Source organism: Convolutriloba macropyga, chromosome 3 (genome assembly GCF_964194025.1).
Source record: "Convolutriloba macropyga chromosome 3, txConMacr16.3, whole genome shotgun sequence".
Classification (NCBI taxonomy): domain Eukaryota; kingdom Metazoa; phylum Xenacoelomorpha; order Acoela; family Convolutidae; genus Convolutriloba; species Convolutriloba macropyga.
Window position 1 is genome coordinate 73,126,112 of NC_134470.1, and position 13,893 is coordinate 73,140,004.

Below are 13,893 nucleotides of genomic sequence, written 5' to 3' on the forward strand. Positions count from 1 at the left end.
AAACACTATATCTTTATGCGTTCAATTAGCCTAAGTTGGACATAGCCTAATTCTAGATGATATCTTTTACCGCATCTGGCCATGACTCAGCGGCCCGTGGGACTTGATATGAAACTATCACAACCGAACTTGAGACCAATTTCCCCCAAAACAAATTATTTTTTCTCTTTGGGCTTATCGCAATTTCTGAGCAACTTTACGTTAACATTCTTATCCTATTTTGAAACACGGAGAATTTGTTCAGCAATCAGCCAATCAGAAAACAACACTCCAATTTTTACTCAATTGTGATTGGCCAGCAATAAAATTTCTATATTTTGGTACGTCTCCCATTTTCACTAGCGCCATGTAATACTGCGGTTTATAGTAAGTCCCATAAAGTTGCAACGCAAGCGAACGTTCGAAAACTCTCGACATGCAAGTGAACAACAAAGAACTGATCTCTGTGCGTTTTAAATTTGAACTTTGAAATGTCTGATAGCGTTGCAACTTTATGGGACTGATTAAACAATGCAAAATTATGCATTTATTTAATATGAGAGTTGAAATTTCTTGTAACACACACAACAATATTTTTGTTCGAACAAACCTAAAAAGTCACGTTAAATTTTTATGATTGATTTCTTGAGTGTTAAAATTCATATTCATAAACGTTCTTGCTAATTTTACATGACATTTCAAGATTTTCACAGATAAAATTGTATTTTTTTCAACATAGTTTTCCGTGTGAGTCAAACAATAAAACAGAATGAGATAGAAAAAGTCATTTAATTTATCACGAATTCCCATGTAATTGAACAATTCAGGAACTCAAAAAATTCAAGACGTCGGCCAGTGTTGATGATGCATCAATTCGAGATGGCCAAACAACGCAGCAATTTTAATTAACACCAGTCAAATTCTTTATTATTTTGGTTGCACGAGATCGTGTAATTGATTATCACATCGCACTAGAAGTTTCAAAAAATGTCCAAAAAGGTGAAATCCAACAATTGATTTTAAAGAGCTTGTATTTGAGACTTATACGATAAAAACGTGAAGTTTTAGTGTGCTATTCATATACAAGTAATTGGGCATATTCAGTTGCTATTCGGCATGAATTGCTCTCTACAAGTTAGAGTCGTCTTGCTAGTTTTCGTCTAGGAAGTAACATTAGTTTAGGATAGAACTTGCTTAGTCAGTAAACTTTCCCTCAAATTTAGACAAAATTTACCAACAAAATTTCTTATCTATCTTTTCAGCATAATTATTGTAATAAATAAAACAATAACTATACAATAATTACCCTGATGAGTCCTATAGTATACTGATCATTACAACAGCTATTTTATTAGTTAATTTCAGTTTTGAACACGAAATATATAGCAACTTTGGCACCAAAATATGAGCTCGTTATCGCTTGGGTACTGAGTTTTGAGCCAGCTTAAACACTTTCAACACATATAACACGCACTCTTGCAATATCTCGGGATCAATTTGGGGTCCGGATGTCATCATTTGGACTTCATCTGGTCTGTGAAGCTCTTTTGGGCTCTTGAGTTTAATCACAGTAGCTTCTACTTCTTTGAGCTGATTGTTGAAGTGAGTTGTCTTGCTCCGAAGTGCCAAGAACCTCCAGTTTTGAATGAGGGCATATTGCTGTGTCTGTTTCCAATTGGAATGTTTGACTTCCCGTCTTGCATAAAAACTAGAGACGCCAGAGAACTCTCCAATACCTGCAAAAAGAATAGCAATTCATTTCTTGTAAACAAATCAAGTAACTATTTTTATTCAAATTTAATCGAGTGGGGAAAACAACGCACCACTAGAGCATTCTTTTTTGATCATATTGACCCGCAATCTTTGTACAAACCTTTGACTTAAAAACTTGCAATTCTTATTATTCGAAAGCAGGTCGCAATGAGATTTGAGGGACATATATCCAATTTTAAAATATGTAGAAAACAACTGTTAAAATTCATAAGTCAACATGCTTTTCTCATAATCATTTTGATGAAATTAGAAGAAGGAAGGAGAGTATCATCTTCTTAAACGTGTTAACCCAACCTATTTTTTAAAAAACAGTCAAAACACAAAAATTCAACCATATTTCCAGAAAACAAGATGTGTTGATGTCATATTAACCATTGACTGCCCTTAGAAAATTCAATGCATTAAAATTTATGCAATATTAGAACAAAAATATCACCTATATGAAAACTCGCAAAAAAATTTTGAGAGGAAAGCATTGAAAACAGAAGTCAAATGGCCCCACTTTTTGACGTCACTAATTTTCTAAAAGAATTCTGAATTTCGCTACATTTCTCAGCTCCGCCCCTTTTAATTTTTCTGATTATAAATTTCACATTTTTTTTGTTTTTTGTGCCCATTCGAAAAACTCATAGTGTCAATGTCTAAATCAATTGTTGTTTTTGTACTGGTGTTTAGAACTAGATTTTAAAAAAAAATTATATTCATTTAACGAGTTCTCGTGTAATTTTGCGCAAATAGGATTAGGTCACTGATTAGGTCGTTGACTGTCATAGCATGATATTGCAAGAGAAATGATGTCCGGTTGTTAGTTGATGAAATCTTTTGGATAAGAAATCCGAAAAGTTGTTCCATGTTTTTAGAAATCGTCGTCTCCATCAACTATTCTGGCAACTATTTCCTTAGTTTTCAGCTTTATCCTTATATAACTTTCCCTACATGTTCCATGTAATATTTACACTCGATATCTAATCTTATAATTCTTCTTAAAAATATCAGGTTAAAAATTATTTACCGTTATCATTTGATTTTTCAACTCCAAAGAAAGTCAAGGATTTCTATCGCCGTTATTTACAGGCAATCTGCCGGCTATGCTTTAATTCACATGAGTTTAGACTTGTTGTATTTTGTTTTATTTTTTTCGTTTATTGTTTTACAAATGTCACTTTGGTATTCTACTTGTCAGTAACAAAATTGAAGGTTATTAAGAATTGTTCTAACAAATTTACGCTTGACAGTAATCAAGTTAAAGGTCTTAAGCGCAAAATTGGAACAAGCTGGATAAAACTTATAAAAACCGGTCATCAATCACATTTTAGTCCATTTTGTTATTATTTTGTTCACTGTAAATGCTAGTTAGGCTTGGTATCAAACTTTTTTTATCCTCAATTTTATTTTGTTCTCATATCAAAATTATTTTGTCCTCATATTCAGCAGGTCTATCAAATCAATTGAAAATGTGGCGGCTTAGAAAAAGTCAGATGTTTAATTTTTATCTGTTTTTTATACACGTTTCAATCACAAAACCAGTGAGGCTAGTTGGAGCCTTTTCCTCAACAATGAGCAAACTTTGATCCCTTACCTAAGTATTTCATCGATCATGATTATCAAATCGATTTAGAAGATTTGATTTCAAAGATAACAAACGGCAAAAAACAGTTTGCTTGATATTCTACCTACTGCTTTTAACCTTATTTAATGAAAGGTCGGTTCCCTGTGAACGAGTACCTAACCCAGAACTTATAAATCAGTCACAATACATTTTTTATTTTCCAATAATCATTTTTTTTAAATCAATGGTTTCTTATATATTGTAAGAAGACTATGTTAACTCACTAACGCTAAAAAATTTAAAATTCCAAAAGAAAGCAGATAAATGATAATGCAATGTTGATACCCAGTGCAATTTAAAAATACAAATGCTGTAAAATTAGCTGCTAGAAATGAACAATTAATTTATGCCGCACATCGACCACATACTTTAAAGCGTTAGTTACCACCACTTTTAACACCCGCCCAACAAAGTATCGCGGGCTTAAACAAACAATGTATTAGCTTTTGAGCCTTTACATTACTAATTAACAAACGAGCCTCAGTTTAGGCCTGGATTATCCAGGACCAATTTCAAACTGGAATTAGAACTAAATATGAGTAAGCGCCGGTAATATTGTTCAATTTCCCTGCTACTTGACTGAAATTTGCAACTCAGGGGAAGAATTAAGGCGCCTACGCAATGATGAAACAGGCTCATAATCTCTCGGTTTTTAATATTTCTTTTAAAACGAAGAACAAAAATAATTTCCTGAGACGAGCAGAGTTAGTTCTCTCGCTTTCTCGGCCAATAGGAAAATTAGGAAACCGTTTCACTTTGAATGTGAACATTGGTTTATCACCCCCTATCGGCCCAAACGGTGCTGAGAATAATCTGTAAGTTGTTCTCAGCGAAGTGAGAAAAAATAATTTATTGTGATAGTTTTAAACTGCAAACAAGTGTTTCCTTTTTTCTAAATTAGCCTTTTCCGATAAACAACACTCTAGTTTAAGCTAGAAAAATGCATCATTTTCAAACTCAATTACTAACAAGTTTTTGCGTCCAGCTTTGTTTTGAAAATTGATCATAGAAGACTACAATTCCTACTACGAACAGGAAGAATAAGAACCCCAGCTCAACCCGATAAACAAGATAATTAATAACCGTGTAAATTTATATTCTTTCTCTCATTAATTATCGCTTTCGCTTTCAGCCCCAATTTTCAAATTGAGACTTATAGTTTAAACAGGTCTTAGGCATGCATCTTTGCCTTCGATTTTTTATATCCTTTGTCAAGTTATATCGGTATACACAAAAATATCTTGTATTGTGATCTGTTGCAGCCCGCTCTAAATTGATAATGGCGAAACTCAGACTATAGTTGTTTCAGGACGATTGATTGGAGATTTGAAACATGTTTTTCTACTCGTGACAATCGATTCTTTTTTGAAGTTCAGGATCTAATTTCACGTTAAAAGCAAAGTGACGCAGAAAACTGTATATAAAGCTGTAACCATGCTCAAACCCCCCCCCCCCAAAAAAAAACATTTCGAGGTTCAGAACAATCTTAGCCGAGGTTCAGAACAGTTTACTAATTATATTGCCACTCAACAAAAATTGCAACATTTTACACGCGAGAAAATGCTTGCCAGGAATTTCAGGCGTGCCGAATATTCATGATAACTTCTGCTGATGCTCAAATCAAATATTTTTATATCACAGATTTGCTTTTTCATTCTCCAGACTAATACAGTCTTCAATGGTGGAAAATGGTCATTTTAATCTTGAATACTTAAAATACAAGAATTGATTAGCGAAACCACCGAATCAAATTGGTTCAATAAACTTTTACGGATTTTTTCAACAATTGCCCCCCTTGCAAAAGGGGTAGCTATTCTTGAATAGAATTTAAGTGAGCCATTTCTTAACCAATCAGAGACGACTAATAACTTTCCATGCATGCACATAATATGTTAAATTGAAGAGAATAAAATACGCCATGGTACGGCAACTAGCCGAACCGGAATACAAAGCGAAAAGAATTTCCCACTGGCGGGTCGATGGGCGCGTTTCGCGCGCGTCGGCGCGGTAACTGAACCACGATTTCCGGATTACATCCCACAGCGCATGAGAGGCATGACCATGAACAGCGGTCCGCAAATGCGCTTAAACTATTATTCGGCTATCTAAACTGTAGGCCAAGTAATATCGTGGTAAAATATAGCACAAAGGGGGTGGTGATTCTCTACTAAGTACCAAAGGGGGGGGGGGGTAATTGTTGAAGATATCCCTTTTTACTATTTCCGGCTGCTTCGGCTTTTTCAGCTTACACCGAATAATCTGATTGGTTCAAAAGAAAGTACCACATATGTAATAATTGTAGAATTAAATGTTGTCGTTTGATTAAGGGCTGCGCACTGCTCAGCCTCTCCATAGCCTAGTAAAATGACTTGAAACATTCTACAATGCGCTTATTCGACAAAGAAAAAGTCCCATGGTTTTGTTGGTGACGTCTTAACAAATAGACGTACCAAAATATAGAATTTTCAACGGATGTGATTGGTTGACAAATTTAAAACACTATATCTTTATGCGTTCAATTAGCCTAAGTTGGACATAGCCTAATTCTAGATGATATCTTTTACCGCATCTGGCCATGACTCAGCGGCCCGTGGGACTTGATATGAAACTATCACAACCGAACTTGAGACCAATTTCCCCCAAAACAAATTATTTTTTCTCTTTGGGCTTATCGCGATTTCTGAGCAACTTTACGTTAACATTCTTATCCTATTTTGAAACACGGAGAATTTTTTCAGCAATCAGCCAATCAGAAAACAACACTCCAATTTTCTCAATTGTGATTGGCCAGCAATAGAATTTCTATACTTTGGTACGTCTCCCATTTTCACTAGGGCCATGTAATACTGCGGTTTATAGTAAGTCCCATAAAGTTGCAACGCAAGCGAACGTTCGGAAAACTCTCAACATGCAAGTGAACAACAAAGAACTGATCTCTGTGCGTTTTAAATTTGAACTTTGAAATGTCTGATAGCGTTGCAACTTTATGGGACTGACTATACAATGCAAAATTATGCATTAATTTAATATGAGAGTTGAAATTTCTTGTAACACACAATACTTTCGTTCGAACAAACCCAAAAAATCACGTTGAATGTATATGATTGACTTCTTGAGTGTTAACAGAGTTCTTGCTAATTTTACATGAAATTTCAGTTTTTTTCACAGATAAACTTGCATTACTTTCAACATAGTTTTCCGTGTGACTCAAACGATAAAACAGAATGAGATAGAAAAAAATCTTTTAAATTAACACGAATTCCCGTGTAATTCAGCAACTCAGGAACTCGAAAAATTCAAGACGTCGGCCAGTGTTGATGTTGCATCAATTCAAGATGGCCATACAACGCAGCAATTTTAAGTAACACCAGTCATCTTCCTTATTATTTTGGTTGCACGAAATCGTGTAATTGATTATCACATCACACTAAAAAAATCGAAAAGTCCAAAAAATGTGAAATCCAACAATTTATTTTTAAAAAATTGTATTTGAGACATACGATAAAAACGAAGTTTCAGAGTGCTATTCATATACAAGTAATTGGGCTTATTCAGTTGCTATTCGGCATAAATTGCTCTCTACAAGTTAGAGTCGTCTTCCTAGTTTTCGTCTAGGAATTAACATTAGTTTAGGATAGAACTTGCTTAGTCAGTAAACTTTCCCTCAAATTTAGACAAAATTTACCAACAAAATTTCTTATCTATCTTTTCAGCATAATTATTGTAATAAATAAAACAATAACTATACAATAATTACCCTGATGAGTCCTATAGTATACTGATCATTACAACAGCTATTTTATTAGTTAATTTTAGTTTTGAACACGAAATCTATGGCAACTTTGGCACCAAAATATGAGCTCGTTATCGCTTGGGTACTGAGTTTTGAGCCAGCTTAAACACTTTCAACACGCATAACACGCACTCTTGCAATATCTCGGGATCAATTTGGGGTCCGGATGTCAACATTTGACCTTGATCTGGTCTGTGAAGCTCTTTTGGGCTCTTCAGTTTATTCACAGTAGCTTCTACTTCGTTGAGCTGATTGTTGAAGTGAGTTGTCTTGCTCCGAAGTGTGCCAAGAACCTCCAGGGCAGTTTTGAATGAGGGCATATTGTTGTGTCTGTTTCCAATTGGAATGTTTGAGTTCCCATCTTGCATAAAAACTAGAGACGCCAGAGAACTCTCCAACACCTGCAAAAGAATAGCAACCTTTTCTTGTAAACAAATCAAGTAACTAATTTTATTCGAATTTAATCGAATGGGGAATCGCACCACTAGAGCATTCTTTTGATCATATTGACCCGCTATCTTTGTGTACAAATCTTTAACTTAAAAACTTGCAACATTTATTCCTCGAAAGCAGGTCACAATGACAATTGTGGGACATAGATCCAATTTTAAAATATGTAGAAAACAACTGTTAAAATCCATAAATCAACATGCATTTCTCATGATCGTGTTGATGAATTTAGAAGAAGGAAGGAGAGTATCATCTTCTTAAACGTGTTCAACCTATTTTATAAAAACACAGGCCAAAATACAAAAATTAAACCATATTTCCAGAAAACAAATGGTGTCGATGTCATATTAACCATTGATTGCCCTTAGAAAATTCAAAGCATTACAATTTATGCAACATTAGAGCAAAAATATCACCTATATGAAAATTCGCAAAAAAAAAAATTTGAGAGGAAAGCATTGAAAACAGAAGTCAAATGGCCCCACACAGCAAAATTTCTCTAAACCACCAAAAATAATTTTTCAAACTCTAGGGCAAAAAAAATTAAGCTCACGCTCTCAAACTAATCAATATTCTGTTTTGAACACTCCAGCGCGAATAAAGATCAAAATACATGTTTAACCACTAATTGACAAAAAAAGTGTGAACACATCTCATTAAAAAACAGCACCCTCAAGCTCAACTCTTTTGGTTCTAAAACAAACAGAGCAGAGTATCACGATTCTGCTGCACTTAGAGTGCTCCTACTGATCAAATCATCAGATTGATTCAGATAAGTTTTTAGGGAACACCTTGACTGAAAGTAGAATAATTTCAGCTTAAAAATGCGCTAGTATCTCTCTCCTTTGACTCAATTTTAAAAATTGGACCAAGAACTTAAACGATGCAAGACTAATTATATAACTATTTACAATTTACTAACTATTTAACTCTGACTATTTACTTTTTAAAGATTGATTAAATGCATTATTTATAAACTCTGGAAATAGTTCTTGGAAATCTATACAAGAACTAGCCCGAATTGGACTAAAATGTCGCATTTTGCGTTTTGCAATTGTTATCTACTCTCAAAAAGCGTTAAGAAGTAAACACAGTAGTAAGAGAATCTGCCATATGCTTGTAAGGGGGGGGGGGTTCGGACCCCCCCTACAAGACTTTTTACCACCGAAAAACTTATTTTCTCTTTGTGAAATAAAGTTTTTTGGCTAAGTTTCACCAGCCTGTGAGAAGTTCTTGGGCTAAGCAGTCTGGCGAAACTTATCCAAAAAACTTTATTTCACAAAGAGAAAATAAGTTTTTCGGTGGTAAAAAGTCTTGTAGGGGGGTGGGGTCCGAACCCCCGCCCCAACAAGCAAATGGCAGATTTCCGCTGTAGCAATGTTTGCTGTATATAGAATAAGGTGTTACTTAAGTTCTAGACTCTCATCAAATGTTTTTGGTGAAAATTTAAAAAAATCCAATATAAGACATCAGAAGCTTAAAATTTTCAAAAATTTCAAAATTTTTTTCGAAAATTTTTCAAAGTTTTTCAAAGTCCTAAAATGGTTTGAAACGGATTTTGCGCTATGAAAGAGCACTCAAAAGTGATTTTTTGTTGACTTCACTTTTTTCACGTATGCAGTATGGTATCGAAACAAAAAAGAAGTTTTTCAAAGTCTTAAAATGCTCTGAAATGGATTTTGCGCTATGACAGAGCACTCAAAAGTGATTTTTGTTCACTTGAAAATTTTTCAGATGAAGTCTCTACTATAAAACATAGAAAAATTTTCTTGAAAAGTCAATTTGTTAACTTGAATATTTGCATACATAAAAAAGCAACTTTTCTTCATTTTTTTATTTCTCTGTTTGAAAACCAGCATGACAACAATTGCGACCATAGATTTAATGAACATTCATGAAAATTATAAACAAATAAAAGTTGACTATCCGGATTATAGTGAACGGTTTGTATACTTTTTGGCAGCATGTCTTTATCTGGACCCGGACATTAACTTGGAAATAGTTCTCAAGTTGAGACCATATGGTCGCCTTATTGGTATAGACAACTCCTCGTTAGACACTTACCTTAAATCGTATAAATTCCTTCGATTACATGCAATACTTCATGACGCTTCAGGGTTTATTGCAGAGCATAGTCAGAAAGGCCCTGGATATTCACACGTTTTACCATGTCCAATCACAAACGCTTATATTGGTCACATGACAGGCTTACTGTTTTGTCTTTTTGTGAAAACGTTTTAAAGGAATTTGTTTAATTTGCTGGAATGTAGAATTCTGAAGTTATTGTCTTAGATTTTGAAGGTTTTCGTCACAAAAAGACCGGTTTTATAATTAAAGAGTTATCGATTTCCTCAAACAATTATTCAGACACAATCTTGTTCCTATTACCAGTTTCATACAACTCACTATCCGCCAGTGAGAGAAAATCTCATCAGTGGGTTAGCAAGTTTTTGTACGGCTTGTCGTGGAATAGTGGCAATTATCTTTACTGGTTTCTATCTCAAATTTTTATTGCAATTAAATTTCGATTTCCTTCAGGAAAGTTTTATGCAAAAAGAAAAGAGAAAACAGAATCACTGCAAACAATTTTACAGAAAGAAGTGATAGATTTGGATACCCTTTTATGCCCTAAAGTTGAGGAAACTGCTACCCCAATTAGACATTTTACTTGTGCTCTATACTCTCTTTACTTGCCTGAGAAACAAAAGAAAAGACATTGCTCTAAAAAAACACAGTTATAATTCTATTGGCTAACATTGCCTGCCAATGAACCGTCGAGTGGAGAAGGTAGCTCCTTCAGTTCTTCAAGTGAATTTATCTCCAAGTTTGACAGTATGCAATTGCATAACGAATGATAATCAAATAACGCTATCTTTGGTCAGAGAAGAAAAAATAGAATCACGGAGGCAATCTATTCTGAGGAAACAACAAATTCTTTGCAACCTAGCTGAGATTGAGACGTTGAAAAATATCTTTCATTGCTTGAATATTTTCAAATGTACCACGTCTTTACAAGAGAAAAATGAAAAGACTGAAACTAACCCCTTTACCTATGCACAAGACGCCAACCCCAGTTCAAGTGAGCCTGGACGACGAAAGTCTCCCTGATGAAATCAAAGAAGTAGTCAGCGAAGGCAATGTGGAGTCAATTGTCCACTATGCGATTGGTGGTGGTATGCAGGCAAACTACAAAGTGACATACATAAAGGACGAAAAAGACTCTAGATATATTACTTATGACTTTTTTATGACTGAGAGAGTGACTAACAAAATAATGAGCTACCATTAAATTTGAAAATAATTTCATTTTTTATGAAAACTTCTTTTCAAATGAGTAATAAAGAAGATGAGATAGATTCCGCTGGTGGAGTGGGTTTGAATGATTTAGTTTTCAATTAAGAAAATCAAGAGAGACGGTCTTGGAAATTATATAACTCTAGACTACCACGATCAGAAGTAATATATTTTACTAAAATCATAATAATACTGTTTCTTATTGGTGTGTCTTTGATCAAACTTGTGTTTTTTCATCTTGATTATGAAGAGTCAACTTTTTGGTTTTCACTGCTTTCATGCACAGTTGGCTACGCGCTTCCTAATCCGAAGCTATGAACAAAATAATTTCAACAAGCGATAGACTATTCATGGTTGTTTGTGGGCCGTCATGCTGTGGTAAAACTGAGCTCATCTTCCAAATGTTACTGAGAAACACGTTTTACTCAAAATTTAAATCCATTTATTACTTCTATCAACATCAGCAACCAAAATTCAGCTCCATAGAGCGTTACTTAAACATTTTTTTCACAGTTTTCTGGATTTGAATTCATTTCACAGCTGGAAAACTGTCTACTGGTTTTTGACGATTCTTGTGAGGTAATTTTCAAACATGAGGAGTTTTCTAAACTTGCAACTGCTGGACGTCATAGAAATATTAGCGTCATTTACGTTAATTATAACTTATTCCAACAGAGTAAATGGTCAAGAACAATTGATCTGAACACAACCCACATCATTTTGTTCAAATCACCTAGAGACATACAGCAGATTACCTATATTGGCAAACAGTTAAAGAACACAATTTTTTTTAAGAGAAAGCTACGAATTAGCAACAAAATTAGCCTTTGGACACTTACTCATCAATTTGGATCCGAAAACTTCAGACTCTTTGCGTTATTGTTCAAATATTGTACAACCAGGTCCAACAATTTTTTATCTACCATCCTCCAAAACAGTTATACCTAATTTGACAGATGAGAGAGAAAGAGTTATGTATGCTAAAGCAAATGCTCGAGCTGTCTGAGATTAATTTTAGAGAGTTCCTCAAAGAAGCACCAAATAGTTTTATAAACTTTTTATGTGAGTGCTTGCTGAATGTAATCAATGGCAATGTTCCAGACAGAAAGCAGTTACTTAAAAATCAAGAGGATTCATTTCAGCAGTTATTATCAAAGAAAACAAGTCTGAAGAAAAAGCGATATATTTTGGGAAGAAAATCAGAACTTATCAAGGCAATAGGATTCTCGTGCTATCTTTACTTAAAAGTCAAATAATGCATGCAGAAGAATTTGTTTTGATACCCAAGAGAATGTTCATGTCAAAAAATCCAAGAAAGGAAGAAAGTTTTGATAATCCAATATATCAACAAAAAGCCACTCAGTTATCCCTACTACAAAGAGCTAATCCAAATTTTGAGCAAAGCAGTGGAACAAATTAAAAGATGCTGACACAAGCGCTGATAGATTGATCACGAGAACGAAGAGTACCAGTGATGGAACAAGTGATCCAGATGACGTAAAATCAGAATTATTTGTTAGTGATGACAGTGAAATCGAACTCGTAGTGAAAAAACGGAAGGATTCAGCGTTTGACTCAATAATGCTAGAACTAAAACTAATGGATGAAAATAAAACAAAAAGAGCTGCAATTATCCTGAAAAAAATTTTTGATTCCGATACTGTTTCTATTAGTGTAGAGAATAACGTCCTCCATATTGAAGATGAACCTCAAGGAGTGAAGGTGACAATTTTCTTGTACAATTTACAACAACCTACCAAAAAAATTGACGTGCAAAACTATTCTAAAATATTGAGTGAACTTGATATAGCAGCCCATTTGGTTTACAATACTCATGCAAAAAGAGTTCTCGATGAGTTTTACAGCGAAGAAGAGGAAGAGCAACCGACTCGAAAACAAAAACAGCAGCAGCAACAAAAACAACCAAGAAGAAGATCTGAAACAAAAGAAAAAAACGCAAAACCAAAAGTCGATGAGAGGAAAAAGAAGACAGACGAAGACACGAGTAGAAAAGAGTGGACTGTCTATAGATGATGTGAAGAAACTTGACAACCTCTATTTAAAAGGACCTGCGTCTTTTGGAAACGCAAAAAGACTGCAAACTTTGAGTAAATTTTCAAAGAAAAAAGTAAAATTGTATCTGGAAACGAAACCATCCTTTACCAAATATCGTTCACGTCGCCTCAGATTTCCAGGGCTTAAAGTAATTGTTAACAACCTAAATGAGATCTGGTCCGTAGATCTAGAATTGGTTGATAAACTTGCAAAGTACAACCGTGGTGTAAAATATCTTCTTGTTGCAGTTGACTGTCTCTCAAGATATCTCCGGGTTGAACCACTAAAAACAAAATATGCTACAGAAACTGCAGAGGCTTTCAAAAAGATGATCAAACATAAGCAACCTAAAAAAGTTTGGGTCGATGATGGCACAGAGTTCCTCGGTGCTTTCAAAGACCTTTGCAACAAAGGCGGAATTCATTTATACAGTACGTTCAGTAAGAAAAAGTCTGCTTTTGCTGAAAGAAATATACGTTCCCTCAAAAATATAATACACAGATACTTAGAAGAAGAAAATGGACCTATTCATATCTAGATAAACTGGATTCATTTGTTAAAACTATCAATACTAGAATTAATCGAACAATCAAACTTGCTCCAAACAAAGTCACAAAAAAAGACGTTCCGCGGCTTGTATCGTTGATTGCGAATACACCATTTTCTCACAAACCAAAATTTTATGTTGGTGATATTGTATGAATACTGAAAAAACGGGAGCCGTTCGGAAAGGGTTACAAACAGTATTTTACAGACGAGATATTTGAAATTTCGTCTATCCCAACGTTCAACCCTCCAACTTACTCTCTTATTGATACGAATAAGGAAATTATTCAGGGTAAATTCTATCAACCCGAGCTCGAATTAGTACGAGAATCTCCTTTGCAAAATGATAAGTAAACGTTTTGAAGATGAATTTACGGTACATGTAATCTCCTCC

The 13,893-nt window shown here is 34.5% G+C and overlaps 1 protein-coding gene across 2 annotated transcripts in view; it reads right to left on the bottom strand.

Moving 5' to 3' along the window:
• Nucleotides 1-7,140: 7,140 nt before the first annotated feature.
• LOC142336439 (uncharacterized) overlaps nt 7,141-13,893 on the bottom strand; it is a 44,524-nt gene continuing 37,771 nt past the window's right edge. For both annotated transcript variants that reach the window (XM_075385274.1, XM_075385275.1), the window contains exon 4: nt 7,141-7,555. In XM_075385274.1, the coding sequence (XP_075241389.1) occupies nt 7,226-7,555 (330 nt within the window). In that variant the 3' untranslated portion in view covers nt 7,141-7,225. The remainder of the gene's footprint in view (nt 7,556-13,893) is intronic.